This window comes from Lonchura striata, chromosome 6 (assembly GCF_050655825.1).
Source record: "Lonchura striata isolate lonStrDom1 chromosome 6, ASM5065582v1, whole genome shotgun sequence".
NCBI lineage: Eukaryota > Metazoa > Chordata > Aves > Passeriformes > Estrildidae > Lonchura > Lonchura striata.
The window spans coordinates 2,934,843-2,948,441 of record NC_140708.1 but is presented as its reverse complement, the minus strand read 5'-3'; the positions used below and the strand labels follow the sequence as shown (position 1 = coordinate 2,948,441).

Below are 13,599 nucleotides of genomic sequence, written 5' to 3'. Positions count from 1 at the left end.
TTGTCTCCTGCTGGTAAACAAAAGTGAATGAGGGCAAAAATACGAAATGCTTGATTTAACTAGGATCTGTAAGTAGCTTGACAAGAGCAACCCCGAAGTCAGTGATGCATGATTTAAAAGCCCCTAATGGGTCAAAGCTGTTACACAAATGAGACTTTTGTCGATTATCCTTCACTTTATATATTTGCAAAACAGTTACATAAATATACTTCCTATCAGTTTCCAGAGCACTTCACATGAGCATTTCTGGGGTAAGAGACATGCAGCCCACATATTTATTTGGAAGCTTTCTTAACTTTCACTTTTGCATTCGAGAAATACAGAATGTAAATATAACCACCAAGGAAATACGTACAAATAAGAAGTGAAAGCATTTTCAGTAACATTTTCAAGGATCTGAACTGTCAAGTGTTCATAAAAATGAGAGAGAAGAATTCTCTCAATAACAGATCTAGCAAAATGCTTTCAATTCCAGTTTCTCAGCTAAGTGCCTTCTTCTAGGCACTCCTATTTAAATATATATCTATAAAATACATATAGAATACATATAATCAGTTAAATTATTTAAATGCAGAATAATATATATCTAACCAGTGAAATTATTTAAATAATAGATCAAATGCTTTTGATATATATAATTCAGAGTTCATGTATTCAGTTATGTAAATCAAAAATCCACTCTTATGGCATTTTAAATATTGTATGTCCATACGGTTATACTATATTTTAAAATACACTGCTGCAGATTCAGTTTCTTTTCTTTTAGAAATATTTAAGAATTGTCACATAAATATTCCATGAAAATGTTTTAGAATGTTAAGCAATGAAGTCTCACAAAAATCCCATTATGAAAGAAAATGAGAATTCTAATTTGATGTTCTTTATACTAATTTCCAATTTATGCTTAACTTCATGTGTTTCTGTAATCCTACTGCAGCAAATGGGACTAATCCAGCATCCACAGGCAAAAACAGCCATAAGGTTTGTTGTCCAGGACTGCAGTGCATAATGCTGTGAATTACAAAGTTCATGAAAGCAGAGCCTTGTTCATGAAAGCATAGTCTTCACCTCAGCTGGGAGGATGTGTGTTCAATCTTTACATTTTCCATAAGCCCAGTTTTACTTGCTTTTTAAAAAACCCCTCTATAGTAAGGTTATATTTATCTGCTGAAATTTGAAACTTACACAAAAACGGCAAGGATCAAGTATAAGAGTAAAAGAAAAGGAAACCTTAAAACAAATTGGTATATATATATACATATACACACACATTTAAAATATACAATCTATATATATAGATCTCACTTCAATTTTATTGTACTTTACCATTAGAGTTTTACTTTATAATTTAACTTATGCAAATTAAGTAATCCTCAATCACTTTAAGTAAACGTTTATACTAAGGGCTGATGTTGCAATTACTGCTTTCCAAATTAGGAGGAACTCTTGGAGCTCTCTTGCTCTGCACCCTGCCCAGACAGCTGAGTGCCCACGCACACACTCATATTCCACATCTGCTCTTTTGTCTGGATGGACAGCAGGACGCCACAGAGGTTTCCCCATCAAAAGCAAGGCAATTCTAAAAGATTAAGACGTTCTAGTTAGGCACATGGTAACATTTGATGTTTCAGATTTTCAGCTCTCCCAAGTGTCACATTTGTGAGCTCTAACGAATTGGATGTGACGGGTGTATTGTAAAAGCTACCAGGAAAGGCAGTTGTGAATAAAGAAACACTTAATGTCGTGCCTGCTAATAGTTAATGCTGGCTCAGAATGCACAAAGGACAATGTTTCCCATCAGGTACAATACAATACAGTGATAAGCCATAGCTAGGAGAGCAAAAATCTTACTGCACTCCATATACACATCAAAAGGACTGAACATTTGATATCTAAAAGCTAGGTATTTGCTTTTTTCTCCCATGAAGCTAATTGTTCCTTATTATTTCAGGATTTCAAGAGCCTTGAAAGTCAGCATTCTATCAGATTTCAGTGGAGTTTTCTTCTAAATTCTACAAACTCAAGGATGGAAAAGTCAATTATTATAGTAGTGGAACTTAATTATTATCACAGTGTAAATTTCAAACTAAGAGTTCTAATAATTTTTTTCAGAAATATTTTCTGCCACTGCAGTTATACAAGTTTCCTTCATTCCATACAAAATAAATTACACAATCATTTAATTGCATACATCATGGTTTATGTCAACTACTCATGGACTTTAATTCCTACAGAAAATGCAGGAAGGCAGCTCTATTTCTGTTGCAGCTGACCTTATTCACGTATAATTGAGAAGCAAAAAGATATGTATTACTTTTTATTTCCCTACAATCTAAAAAAAAAACATCTGAGCACAGTAATAATTATACTTGTGTAATTCAGACTCACTGAAAAATGTGCCTCCGATGAAATTGCTATCGGTTTGAAGAATTAGAGATGCTTTTGAAGTCAAACACTAGGAAAACTTTTGAGAAATATGGATGACAAAACAGGAACATGTATGTATGACTGGACAGGCACATGAACTTGTCTCTACTTTTTTCAAACAAGGCTGTTTTCCAGACAGGGTGTTAATGTTTCCTCCCCCAAAGCAAGAGAGTTTCAATAAATTGTACAAGGCCTTTGCACAGGCCCAGTTGGAAGAACCATGTAAGGAAATTTCTCCTAGTTAAGAAAAGACTGGCATAATCAGTGCCAGGTCTCATTAAAAGAACAAGATGCCTGAAACAATTGAGGAGAGGAAACAAACACACAGAACTTAAGACATCTCCTACTTTTCCTTGGCTGGCAGGAAAGCCTAACAGAAGCAATAAATTAATATTGTACTGTTCTAAGAATCAAGATCCCACTTTGTTTTTGCCCATCTCAAAATCCTGGGGCATAGCACAATTTAATCCATGCTCCTAATCAGGCAGGAATGTAGAAAATACCACCTTCTAAAGTACAGTTCCCTTTGGAGCTCTTCCTGGAACTGGCTGTACTGTTCTTCAGTCAGTGCTAGTGCCTGATAAGACAATCAAATCCTTTGTTAAGAACTTCCAAAATGAAACAGAAATACCAATTAACTGCAATTCTGTCTGGAACTAATTTAATTCAAAGGTGTCTTCTAGTACCATGGGATATGGTGTGTTCTGCTCTGGAGAGAATCAATCGGTGAGAGATTGATGAAGGGGTGGTGAGGTCAGGTTTGCAAATACAGAACCATCTGCAGAGTCTCCTGGGTTGGTACCTGCAGCATAGTAATTTACAGGAGCAGGTGTTTCCTTTTAATCTACTTTTTTTTTTTTCTGCTGAAATTGTAACTTTATTTAAAAGTGCCTGCAGTTTATTATTAAGAGGGTATTTTGTTAATTTTTGCTATTAACTGACTGCTGAAAGGTTTTGTAAAGTTTTAATGCCCATAATCCTTAAAAAAACAGTTAGGGAAAGTGACTGTGATGTTCAGTATGGAAGTCAACCAGACACATCTTTAGAAAGCTGCTACATGTAAACAAAAAAAAGCTCAAAAGTCTGTTCTTAAAACAGAATTATATTGTTCAGAAATGAGCCGATTCTTCCCAAATAAGGGTGACTGAAATTATTCTAGTCATGAAGATTCTAATTTATTTTTGCTTACAGCCATAACTAATTATGGAGAAAGAAAGCTTTCCAAAACAGAAAAAAGTTCAAGAATTCCAGCTGGAATTTCCCACCTTGGTAGGATGGGCACTCTGGTTTGGCTCCAAAGCACAGCAAAGGTCAGTAAAGAATATATCTAATTCAAACTCAGGTTCTTGGCTTTGCTGCACCTCAAACCTTGCTCCAGCTCTACTACAACCTCTTGTCACATTATCTCTTCTCAGGCCCAGCATCTCACAGCCTGACTCCCACATTATCCAAAGTGTCTTTGCAAGGTGCTCACATTCCAGCCTCCACACAGACATTACACCTCCTGCTCCTCACACACCTCCTTCAGCTCCTTAAAACCTCTGCCTCTTCACAATCCTACAAATGTTCTGAGGAATTTTCCTTGAGTTTGCCTAATGTATTTTACCTTACCAGGACAAAAATGATATATGGGAAAGCAGTTTCCTGGTTTGGGTGTATCACCAAAAAAGTCACAGAATGCTGCAATGTGAATAAACCTTGGGCTTAATATGAATCACAGCATTAAAACCCAAGGAATATCCTTCTTTCCCAATCAGTAAGGCAAAACCCAAGTCAAAGTACACATCTCACTGAAGAAACCAATAGAGTTAGAAATGTTTATTTTTTTCATATTCTGCTTCAGACATTAAATCTAAATGTCTTAGTCTAAAACCAACTTCATAGGAAAAAAAACCCATACACACTATTGACTATCTGGTCATATCCTCGGTTTAGTTCTTCCACTTGCCTATTCTTTGGAAATTCTTATTTATGGTTTGCAGTAAATGTCAGGAAATAAAAGGACAGTGACTCGGCAATTGAGAAAAATCCCTTGTTCTGTGTTTTTGTTCAAGTCTCTTAATTAATTTCAAGACAGATTTAATCCTTGGGGGAAAAAATGAATGTGAGAATAAAATATGCTTAATTGGCAGGTTTTTCAGTTTTTAATTGAACTAATTTAATTTTTACCTGACCATGCATCACCCTTTATTTTAATTTAGGTTTTTTTTTTTTTTTTATTTTACTTCTGGGAAGGTTCCCTCCGTTCCCAGCATCTTTCCCTGTCACTCTGATGAATACTGAGACAAAGAAATCTTTCCTTTCCCAGAAATAACTGCCTCATCTGTTGCTAATTTCCCTTTCCATCTCTCATGGAACACATGGCTACTTTCTATGACCTCTTGCTGTGTGCACATTCATGAAGTCCTTAATCTCCTCTTCTTGCAAAACTTTCCAAATTTAATAACAACTTTTAATGTATGTTTTCTGTCTATTCTCATCTAAATAATGCAAAAGAAATAGAAAGTATTTTCATGACTCCTTTAAGCAAACCTGTTAAAATGGCTTATTAAATTATTCCCATTTTCTTTACATCCCTTTTAGCTCTACATTCATTTCCATATCAATAAATTTGTACGGTTTCTGTTGCTCACTAAAGTTTCCTGTTTTGCTTCCTTTCTCAAGGCTATGGGCTTTCCTCCCAAACACCACATGAGCTGTGCCTCTGCAGAGGAACACGCAAAGAAGCAAAATAAGCAAAAGGGCATTTAAATGTTCATGTCTGGGCTGTTGGATCTAGCCACAAATTTACTCCAACCTTACAGTGTCCTGAAGCTTCTGCTGGACACTCTCACAATACATAACACTCGAGTGCACAGGAATTTTTGGAATTGTATTTCCCTTCATGCAATTTGCTCTTGGTTCAACACATCTCTATGCCACCGGTCTTAATTACGAGAGCAGCACAAAACAGTTCTCCAAATCTTCTGCACCATAAACAAATCCTTTGCAAAATGATGTGAAACAAGTTCTAAATAATATTACTTTAAGTTTGCAACCTATTTTTTAGGTCGGAAGACAAAATTTATCACAACTGACTTCCTTTACTGTTAAGTGAACATGTGCAATATATTAAAATAAGTCTTAGTGAATAATCAGGCTCACCAGGTCAGCTACACAATATTTCATGAGAATAAAGTTGCTCCTCAGAAAATAAGTGCTCTTTTTCTTTCCACTCTCAACAGCCTTACTTGTTTTGCATATGGTTGCATGTTTAATTAGCAATATTTCTGTAAATGTCTGCAATTAGACAATAATGATTAATAAAATAACTCCTTTAAACATTCATTTAGGCAGCAGAACTGCACAATCAGGTATAATTAATTCATCATTAATAAATCATGGCTGATTAACTAATATGTTGATTACAAACACATTACTGCATAGCCTCCCACCTGAGCTCTGGTGATTTTTCCATCCTGAAAAGAAATAGAGACAAAGTAGTAGTAAACAATTTTAAAAATGCTTTAGGCAGCAAAGATATTCATTTGGTCAGGAAATTTAGCTAACAAGTATCTTTGAAATGTATGGGCCTTGTTCATTATTAGTCCTCTTGAGTAAAAGAAATTATTGTACTGCCTATTTGTTAAATGAGGATGGGTGAACAATAACTGGTTCTTTAGTTCACTTATACTCCTAAGGAAGGCTTTTTTCCACAAGCCTCTCTGATTATGGGTCAGATTCAGTTTTTGCCTAAGCCAGCAGGAAGAATGAAATGCAGCAGCACTGCTGCTCCAGAAGGTGCACGTCCCCTGCAGCCAGGGAACAATCTGAGCTGTGGGGAGAGGAGGCCAGGGCCAAAGCTGCCAAAGCAGCCGTGCTGCCACCACAGCTGTGATCTGCACCTGATCACGAGTCCGTGTTTATAAATCCTACTGCAGCTCCACCAACTTCAGCAAGACTGAATACAGGAGAACGTGCATTTCATTTGGAGACTCCTTTTGCTTGCCACCTACCCCGTGAGCTGAGTAGTGCACTTAAATCACATTTTTTGTATGTTCTTTGTAGCTGCAGGAGATGGAACTTTCTATTTAAATTAAGATTCTCACACTCTCACTTGTCCAGATACTTGGACTTAAGTAAGATGTAACTAACAAGTTCTGATCAAATTCAAAATAAATGGAAAAAAGGGAACTTGGCACAACTAAGTTCCTGATGATTTCTAATGGCATGACATCCAACTGTTCCCATAGTATTAGACTGTCTTCTGAATTCAAAACATATCACCCTGAAATATCACAAAGAAGTAAAGCAAAGCTTAAGAGAGTGGTAACTTGAAAGGGAAAACAGTTTTAGCTACAGTAACTGAAAGTTCCATATTCCTTACAAATCCAGTGAAAGACCACATCATGATGACAAAATCTGGAGCACTACACTTCATGAAGATCATAGAAGAAACTTCCAGTTTAGGAGAAAATTTTCAGGTTTTGAAAAATAATTGTTGTAACCAATAAATGAAAAATACATTGCTGTAACCAATAAAGTTTTCTTTCAGATCTTAATCAGCTTTATGTGCATCACAAGGTCAATCTGTTAAATCTTTCTTCTGAACTTTTAAAGGTATTTACTAAGCAGCAGTGCTATGATCAAAGACAATACCATTCAACTTCGAAAAATACTGTTCATAAAAGAGAACCACAAGGCACATTTATAAACCATTTACATTTTTATATATTTTAATTCAAGTAAGTTAATGAACATGACCAGCATTTCCATATATAGCTGAAAAATATATATATATTTTTAAATTAGTTCAGATTTCATGAAAAATTATCTGTATGGGAAAAGCTTGATTACCAAACAGATGCTTACAGTTTAATCCAGGAAGTAGTAAGGGATTTTGACATGGAGTTTGGAAATGGAGAGAAGAATAATTTAAAAGCAGAAAACCAGATAGCTGTAGTTGAACATTTTCATTGGTCAGTGTACATAGGAAGTGGCAAGATGGTAGTGAAGAATACCAAGGATCTTGAAGATCAGAAGTGAGTACTTTCAAGCACTTTTTTTAAATGGCCAATGAGTAATCAAAGACTTTTGAGAACAGTAGTCATTCACTGCCTAGAGCTGAAATAAAATGAACATAATCAGAGTAACATAAAAATTAGTCATTAGTGATTAGTGAGAGAAGAGGGAGATTAGTGCCTGTTCTTTCAGAAAGTCAGGTTTCCTTTTAGCACAATAGCAGTTTGCCCCGCAATGTCAATTCTTCCATCACTGCGCACAGAAATCTTCAACTCTCCTCCACGGCGGGAACATTGAAAAGCTAAACAGAAACAAGAACCCAGAGTCAAAAAACTAGTGTGTATCACGATTTATTTAGAAATCCATAAAAACTTTGGAAAAGGAGGCTTCTGGCTCCAGAAAGCAAGCAGCACCAGGGTAAACAGTGCACAGGGACACCCTGGATGAATTGCCTTTAGAGATGAAGGCCAGCTGAGGGTGTATTTCCAACTAGACCTTGCCTATTGAGTCTGACAAAACTGCTACTTAATACAAGGGAGAGGTAGTTTGCTTTGTTGTAGCAATTAAGTTTCTTCCATATATCTAAGAAGTCTTGAATTCTCCCTTCATGGCATACAGTTTTTGGAGCAAAGAAGGAAGAACACCAAGAGTTACCTGCATAAGAATGAATAACCATTTTACTGGTACTGAACACCAAAAGTTGATACTGCATTCAAAGAATGTGCCTGGCTAAATGGTAATAAACTCACAAAGGCAGTGGGAAAAGTCTACAAAGAAACATAGATGCTGCTTAAGCTGTCAGAAACTGACACCAAATTCTTACACAGGATGCAACAGATATTGATTTATAGAATATTGAAGATATAATTTACTGCAACTGGATAAACCTGAAATAGAAACAGACTTCTGCTTGTAATTCTTTAGAGAACCAAGCTTTTGCCTGAACTGTTGAGCTGTACACAGTTGGGATGAAGTTCACCTAGCATGTGGAGTCTCTACCTCATTTGAGCAGTCTTACTTTAATTGCATGACTTGACGAGAAAATGGTCTCATTCAGACAGCATTTAGAAAAGGTTTGAGTTTCAAGCAGTCTTGCTTTTGTGAAAGGCTCTAAATGGATGAAGAGGCAATAATGTTCAGTCTCCTTAGTCAACGAACTTCCTAACTGCTCCAGAAGTTGTCCAAAGCTAAAGGGCACATTTTCCCTCTCAAACTCACAGTTTATAAATTGGGTAGAGATTGTATTCAGATCCCAGCAGAGCACAGGCTCTCTGATGGCATATATGCTGTATGCTTTAAAACTATTTCTAAGGCACTGCTGCTAAGAAAGCTCTTCTTTGATCAGACTGGATTCTCAGACAAAGCAAACACTCCAAAAGAGTGGAAACAGGAGCTATTCAGAGATTGAGATTGATACTTTCTGTTCTTTTCCATTTATAGAACCATGGGTTGTTTTTAACTTGTCAGAACATCACTTATGAATGGAGTAATGCTTTAACTGAATATTTTAGACTCCTAAAAGATTCAGGCCAGCTAAAAATGATCAATTATTATTGCCAGATGTGGAGACACACCTAAGCTCTTCCACTCCCACATGACAGCAGATTGAAATAAAAGAGATTAATTATTTCAACTTTTCAAAAGTTGGTTTGGTTTAGTTTTTTCTTCTTTAAATGTCCAAACTCTAGCTCCTTCCTGTCAGGATTACTAAGACTGTTTTGATATTGGTTCATTTTATTTTACTTTTAAAGAAACTTCCAAAGCAGAAGAAAAATAAAAAATAATTCACAAAAGAAATTTTTAGACAAGCTTATATGCAAATAATAATCAATTCCTTCTCTTACACAAAAGCACTGATATGCTATGTCAAAGAGTAAACAGGCTTGCATGGAACATTTCAATACCTAGAGGATTTCATTTAACAGCCTCTGGAGGTATTCTGGCATCTCTGAAGCACACTCACCTTTTAGATCATAAAGTTGTTGCACACCTATTCCATGCCTGTATTCACCAGGAATACCTCCTCCTCCTATACATGGATTTTATACGTATTTTCTATGAAAACAATGTACAACTGTACAAACAACATCTAACTGCTGACCTCACAGTGGTTAACCTGACACACATGGAAGTTTGGGAGCAGCCACAAGACCAGGGAGGTTGAGTAAGCTGCTATCACAGTATCACACCCCTGCATTCACACATCAGCTGGTGCCCTTGTACAAACATTTTCCTGTTGTTCTGGAGCTTCTTACCAGCCTCAGTGACCCCTGCTTAACGAATTTAAGGACTAATGGTTTTTCTTCATAATGTCATCAAAATCAACTCAGGAACAAGTGACATTCTTGTAATAATACCTATTTTAAGAAACCACTAGTATTTTGTTTGAATTTCTAAATCCTATAGTGGAATGCATTTGTTCCTTAACCCAAGTGAAGCTTTTTTTTATCCTAAGAAAAAAGGTGGACAAATCTGGTGATTGATGGAAGGAAACACCTCTCCTCTGAAGAAATGTTACACTTGTGCACAAATCTGATGTTGTCAATCTATGTGTTGGGATTACTTGGAAAATATGAAAACTGCAATGAAAACTCTTGACTTCATGAGAATTCAAATTAGCAAAAACTTAAATACAGTTAGATTCATTGTACCTTAACAAAGCTTCTTCTGTCTTTTTATGTGTTTTGTTGTTGTTGGTAATGTTGGTGGTAATTTTGTTTCATTTCTGTCCCCCATAAAACAACCCTTAAATGCTATAAACCTGTTCCGTACTGGGAGGAATCAGAGAAGTTAAAAGCAGTAACAAGAAACAAATTTTCACACAAATAAATACAGTTGTCCCAAGTAAACTGGTATAGCAAGACTCCCCTAGCTTAAACTGACATAAAAAGTATCCTGGATAAGCCCTTTCTCATCACAATCATTAGGGAAGTCCTCTCTAATCTGTTTGGTTGTATGGAATTCCTTATGCATGTTTATAAATGTTACCTTAGAAATATGACAACAGTGTGAAGGGCTGGATACACAGACAGTTGTTCTACACTGCATTCATTAGAAACTGTGAAAGTCTATACATCTGAGAGATTATAATTTGTATAGATTGCAGAGACTCCTCAAATGAAAGAAAGGCAAGGAATTATACAAAACACTGATTTGAACAAGCAGCTTAACATCAAGGACATGGACCCAGCTTCAAGAAAAGACCATGAAGTATTTCACCTTGTGAAAGGACTGGAAAATTCTCCTTGTAGTTGGTGGGTAGGGAGAGAACCCAAACACAGGAAATTAAGTCTGATGCTTCAGCAGAGCTGCAGGTGACCTCCTCCTAAAGGCCTCAATAAGCAGAGAGATCTGACAATAGATTTCATGTTCCACATTTTTATATTATTTTATATGTAATCTATTTGGGAATTAACAGATCCTTCATTCTATGGAAGAAATTCTTCCCTTATTCTTGCATTAAAAAGCATCGGATATTACAGAAGACACCCCAGAGATTTCTAGAAAGTCCAAAGATGTTCTTATTTAGTACTACTTCCTGATATGGAATGTCCTTGAATGCCAGCTATCTTTTCCAAATAATCTCATTAGTAGTAGAATTTCTCCAGTACTACACAATACCTCTTAAACAGACACATGTAAGGAAAAGTTATTTTCTCATAAACATACATCAAATTAACTTGTCCTATTTAAAACAGTTTCGTATGACTTCTTCTACCACAGAAGAAGATTGAGGACATATATGGCACAGAATATGAATTAATTAAAAAAAAAAAAAACAAAAAAAAACCAACAAACCCCACAAACCTTTCTTGTGGACAGATAGGACTTTTTTTGTGCTAAACACATTTAGAGAAGCTGATTACAGTATCAATTGCCCTAGCTGCTTGAGCTAGTTTTTCTAAAAGCAGAATAGGGACAGTACATACAAAATACATGAAAATGCAAAACAGGTAGAAAGTGTCAATTGTAAGTACAGACAGAATTCGAGTTTATTTGAGTACTTAAAGAAGCAGTGTCTACAGATGTTATGGGGGGTTTAAGTTCCACATTAACATCTAAAAGTATCAAAATCTTCTGAGAAAGTCAGTCCATAATGACACATTACCAAAGACAGTTTTCATCTTCAGAAAATATGTTGAGATTCCCCTCACACCCCCCACCCCCAACATTATTTAAGCTGTCAAAGATATTGTGTGGTGTAAATGCAAATACAAGATCTTCAGGACAGAATGTTAAATCTTTTCTTTGGTCCATGATGGAGAAGGTCCTGTTCATAGTGGATCCTTTAAAGACTTACCATCCTGAAGAAAATCCATTCTGAGATTCATTTGACACGATACAGAAGGCTTATAATCACGCTAGCAGTTTGTTTGGAAAAGTGTTTACTTATATGGACAAAGAACCTTATTAGATCAAGTATCCAACCTATGTTCTAAACTAAATGTGACCAAAGCCTTGTATGCAGAATTGCCCCCATCCCCTCATGGGGAACCAGGTAGGGGATGAGGGTATTTTCCATTGCTTCTCTTGTTCTTCTGTTCCCTGGCAAAGCACTAGAAACAGGAGAAGCAAGGAGTCACCCAACACCTCCTCATATAGCATTGTCATAGGTTAGTTTCTCTTGGCTTTTTCCACCATGTTCTTAAGTTTCTTGCTGAATAACAAATATGTGATCTAATAAGCATATCTCATTGACTGAATCAAAACACACTAACATCCCCCGAGGTACCCCAAGCTTCAGTTATAAAAGGCCTTGAGAACTAAAATCCAAAAGCCAAGATCAAAAACTGACAGCAGAGAGTTATGATCCAGAAACGAACGCTTCAAACTCCCTGGGGCATGATGTGTCATGGTGGCGGACAGGAAAGAAAGCAATTTCTCAAAGATTACCTCACACACAAAATATTACATAATATTCTATTCATGTTGAGGAAATGGATAAGGAGCTATTGCTACAGTTTGGATTGCACTAGTAATACAACTTTTTCTTTTCTAGTGAGTAGATCTACATAAATGACAGCTTTGCAATTAAACAATTTCCTTACCAAGCATTTCTTTCTTCCCCAGCTGCTCTGACCAGTAGCTGCTTAAAACAGCATGAGCAGATCCTTAAAAGAAATTGAAAAACAAAGTACTGAATTAAATTATAATCACTACTTTACAGGAAAAGCATAGTCAAAATGTAAATATAATAAATCAAGTGCCATGTGTGTTTAGGGTAAAAAACCCTAAGAGTTTGCACATCAGACAGAACTTAAGGCTTTATAATTTCAATTTTTATGGTAAAGCAGTATTACTTCCACATCCTCTAGCTTCAAAGGAAATCTTTCTAGGTGAGGGCATCATCACTAGCTACAATACTCAGCTGACTAATAATGAAATTGTACCTAAGCAAAGAACACCATCCTGCAGCAATCATCAACGCAGAGTGCAACACAGAACAACAGGCAGGAACATGCCTTGCTACCCTAAGCATGCAGCTAGCTGAGCTCTCACAGGCCTGAGAACAGCAGCAGTGCCATGAAACTAGGGAAGATCTCAGCTGAAATGCATTGGAAAAGAACCCAAACAAAAATCCAAAGCACAACAAAAAAAGAACACCAACAGAAGAGGATATAAATTTCCACTGTAATACTCATCCAGTACTGAACTAGTCTCTCACTTTCATCTAATTGTAATACTTTAGAGAAATGATCTGAAAAAGACACAAGAATATCTGGCCTAATAACAGTAAGAAACTGATTTGATTTTTTTCTGAATGAGTTGGCCTCGGTCATAAAAGCTTTTTGTTTAATGAGAACTCTTGCTATCCATATAAACCAGTAATTTATAAGAGACTCCAAAGTACAATTGCAATGAAAGCAAAATTGAACTGAAACAAAAGTACAAGCCGCTTATCATACAAACACATACCTGTAACAGGGTCTTCCAGAACTCCATACCAAGGTGAAAAATATCTGGAGTAAAAATCATGGCCTTTTCCACTGGAATTTCCCTTAACAGTGAGTATGAGTCCTTTCACTTTTCCTGTCTTTTCAGCTGATAAAAAGTGTTGTGCACTCACTTTCAAGTTTTCCAACACAGACCTTGAATATAATTATGAAATTTTAATAGACCATATTCTTCATTTTACATGAATATAAGTACTGAAAAGAAAAAATAAAGAAT

The 13,599-nt window shown here is 36.1% G+C and overlaps 1 protein-coding gene across 12 annotated transcripts in view; it reads right to left on the bottom strand.

The window, feature by feature from the left end:
- Window positions 1-13,599, bottom strand: part of PBLD (phenazine biosynthesis like protein domain containing) — a 108,387-nt gene that overhangs the window by 87,857 nt on the left and 6,931 nt on the right. For 3 of the 12 annotated variants that reach the window (XR_014956389.1, XM_085583867.1, XM_085583869.1), the window contains exons 7-8: window positions 13,345-13,517; window positions 12,477-12,539 (exon numbers count right to left, since the gene is read on the bottom strand). Coding sequence is in view for 9 of the 12 variants with exons in the window: in XM_085583867.1 (XP_085439993.1) it covers window positions 12,477-12,539; window positions 13,345-13,517 (236 nt within the window). In the remaining 3 variants the exon portion in view is untranslated. Of the gene's footprint in view, window positions 1-164; window positions 5,886-7,124; window positions 11,985-12,476; window positions 12,540-13,344; window positions 13,518-13,599 lie in introns of those variants that run through there. The other 9 variants (XM_085583870.1, XM_085583866.1, XM_021529053.4 and 6 more) reach the window with 7 other exon arrangements.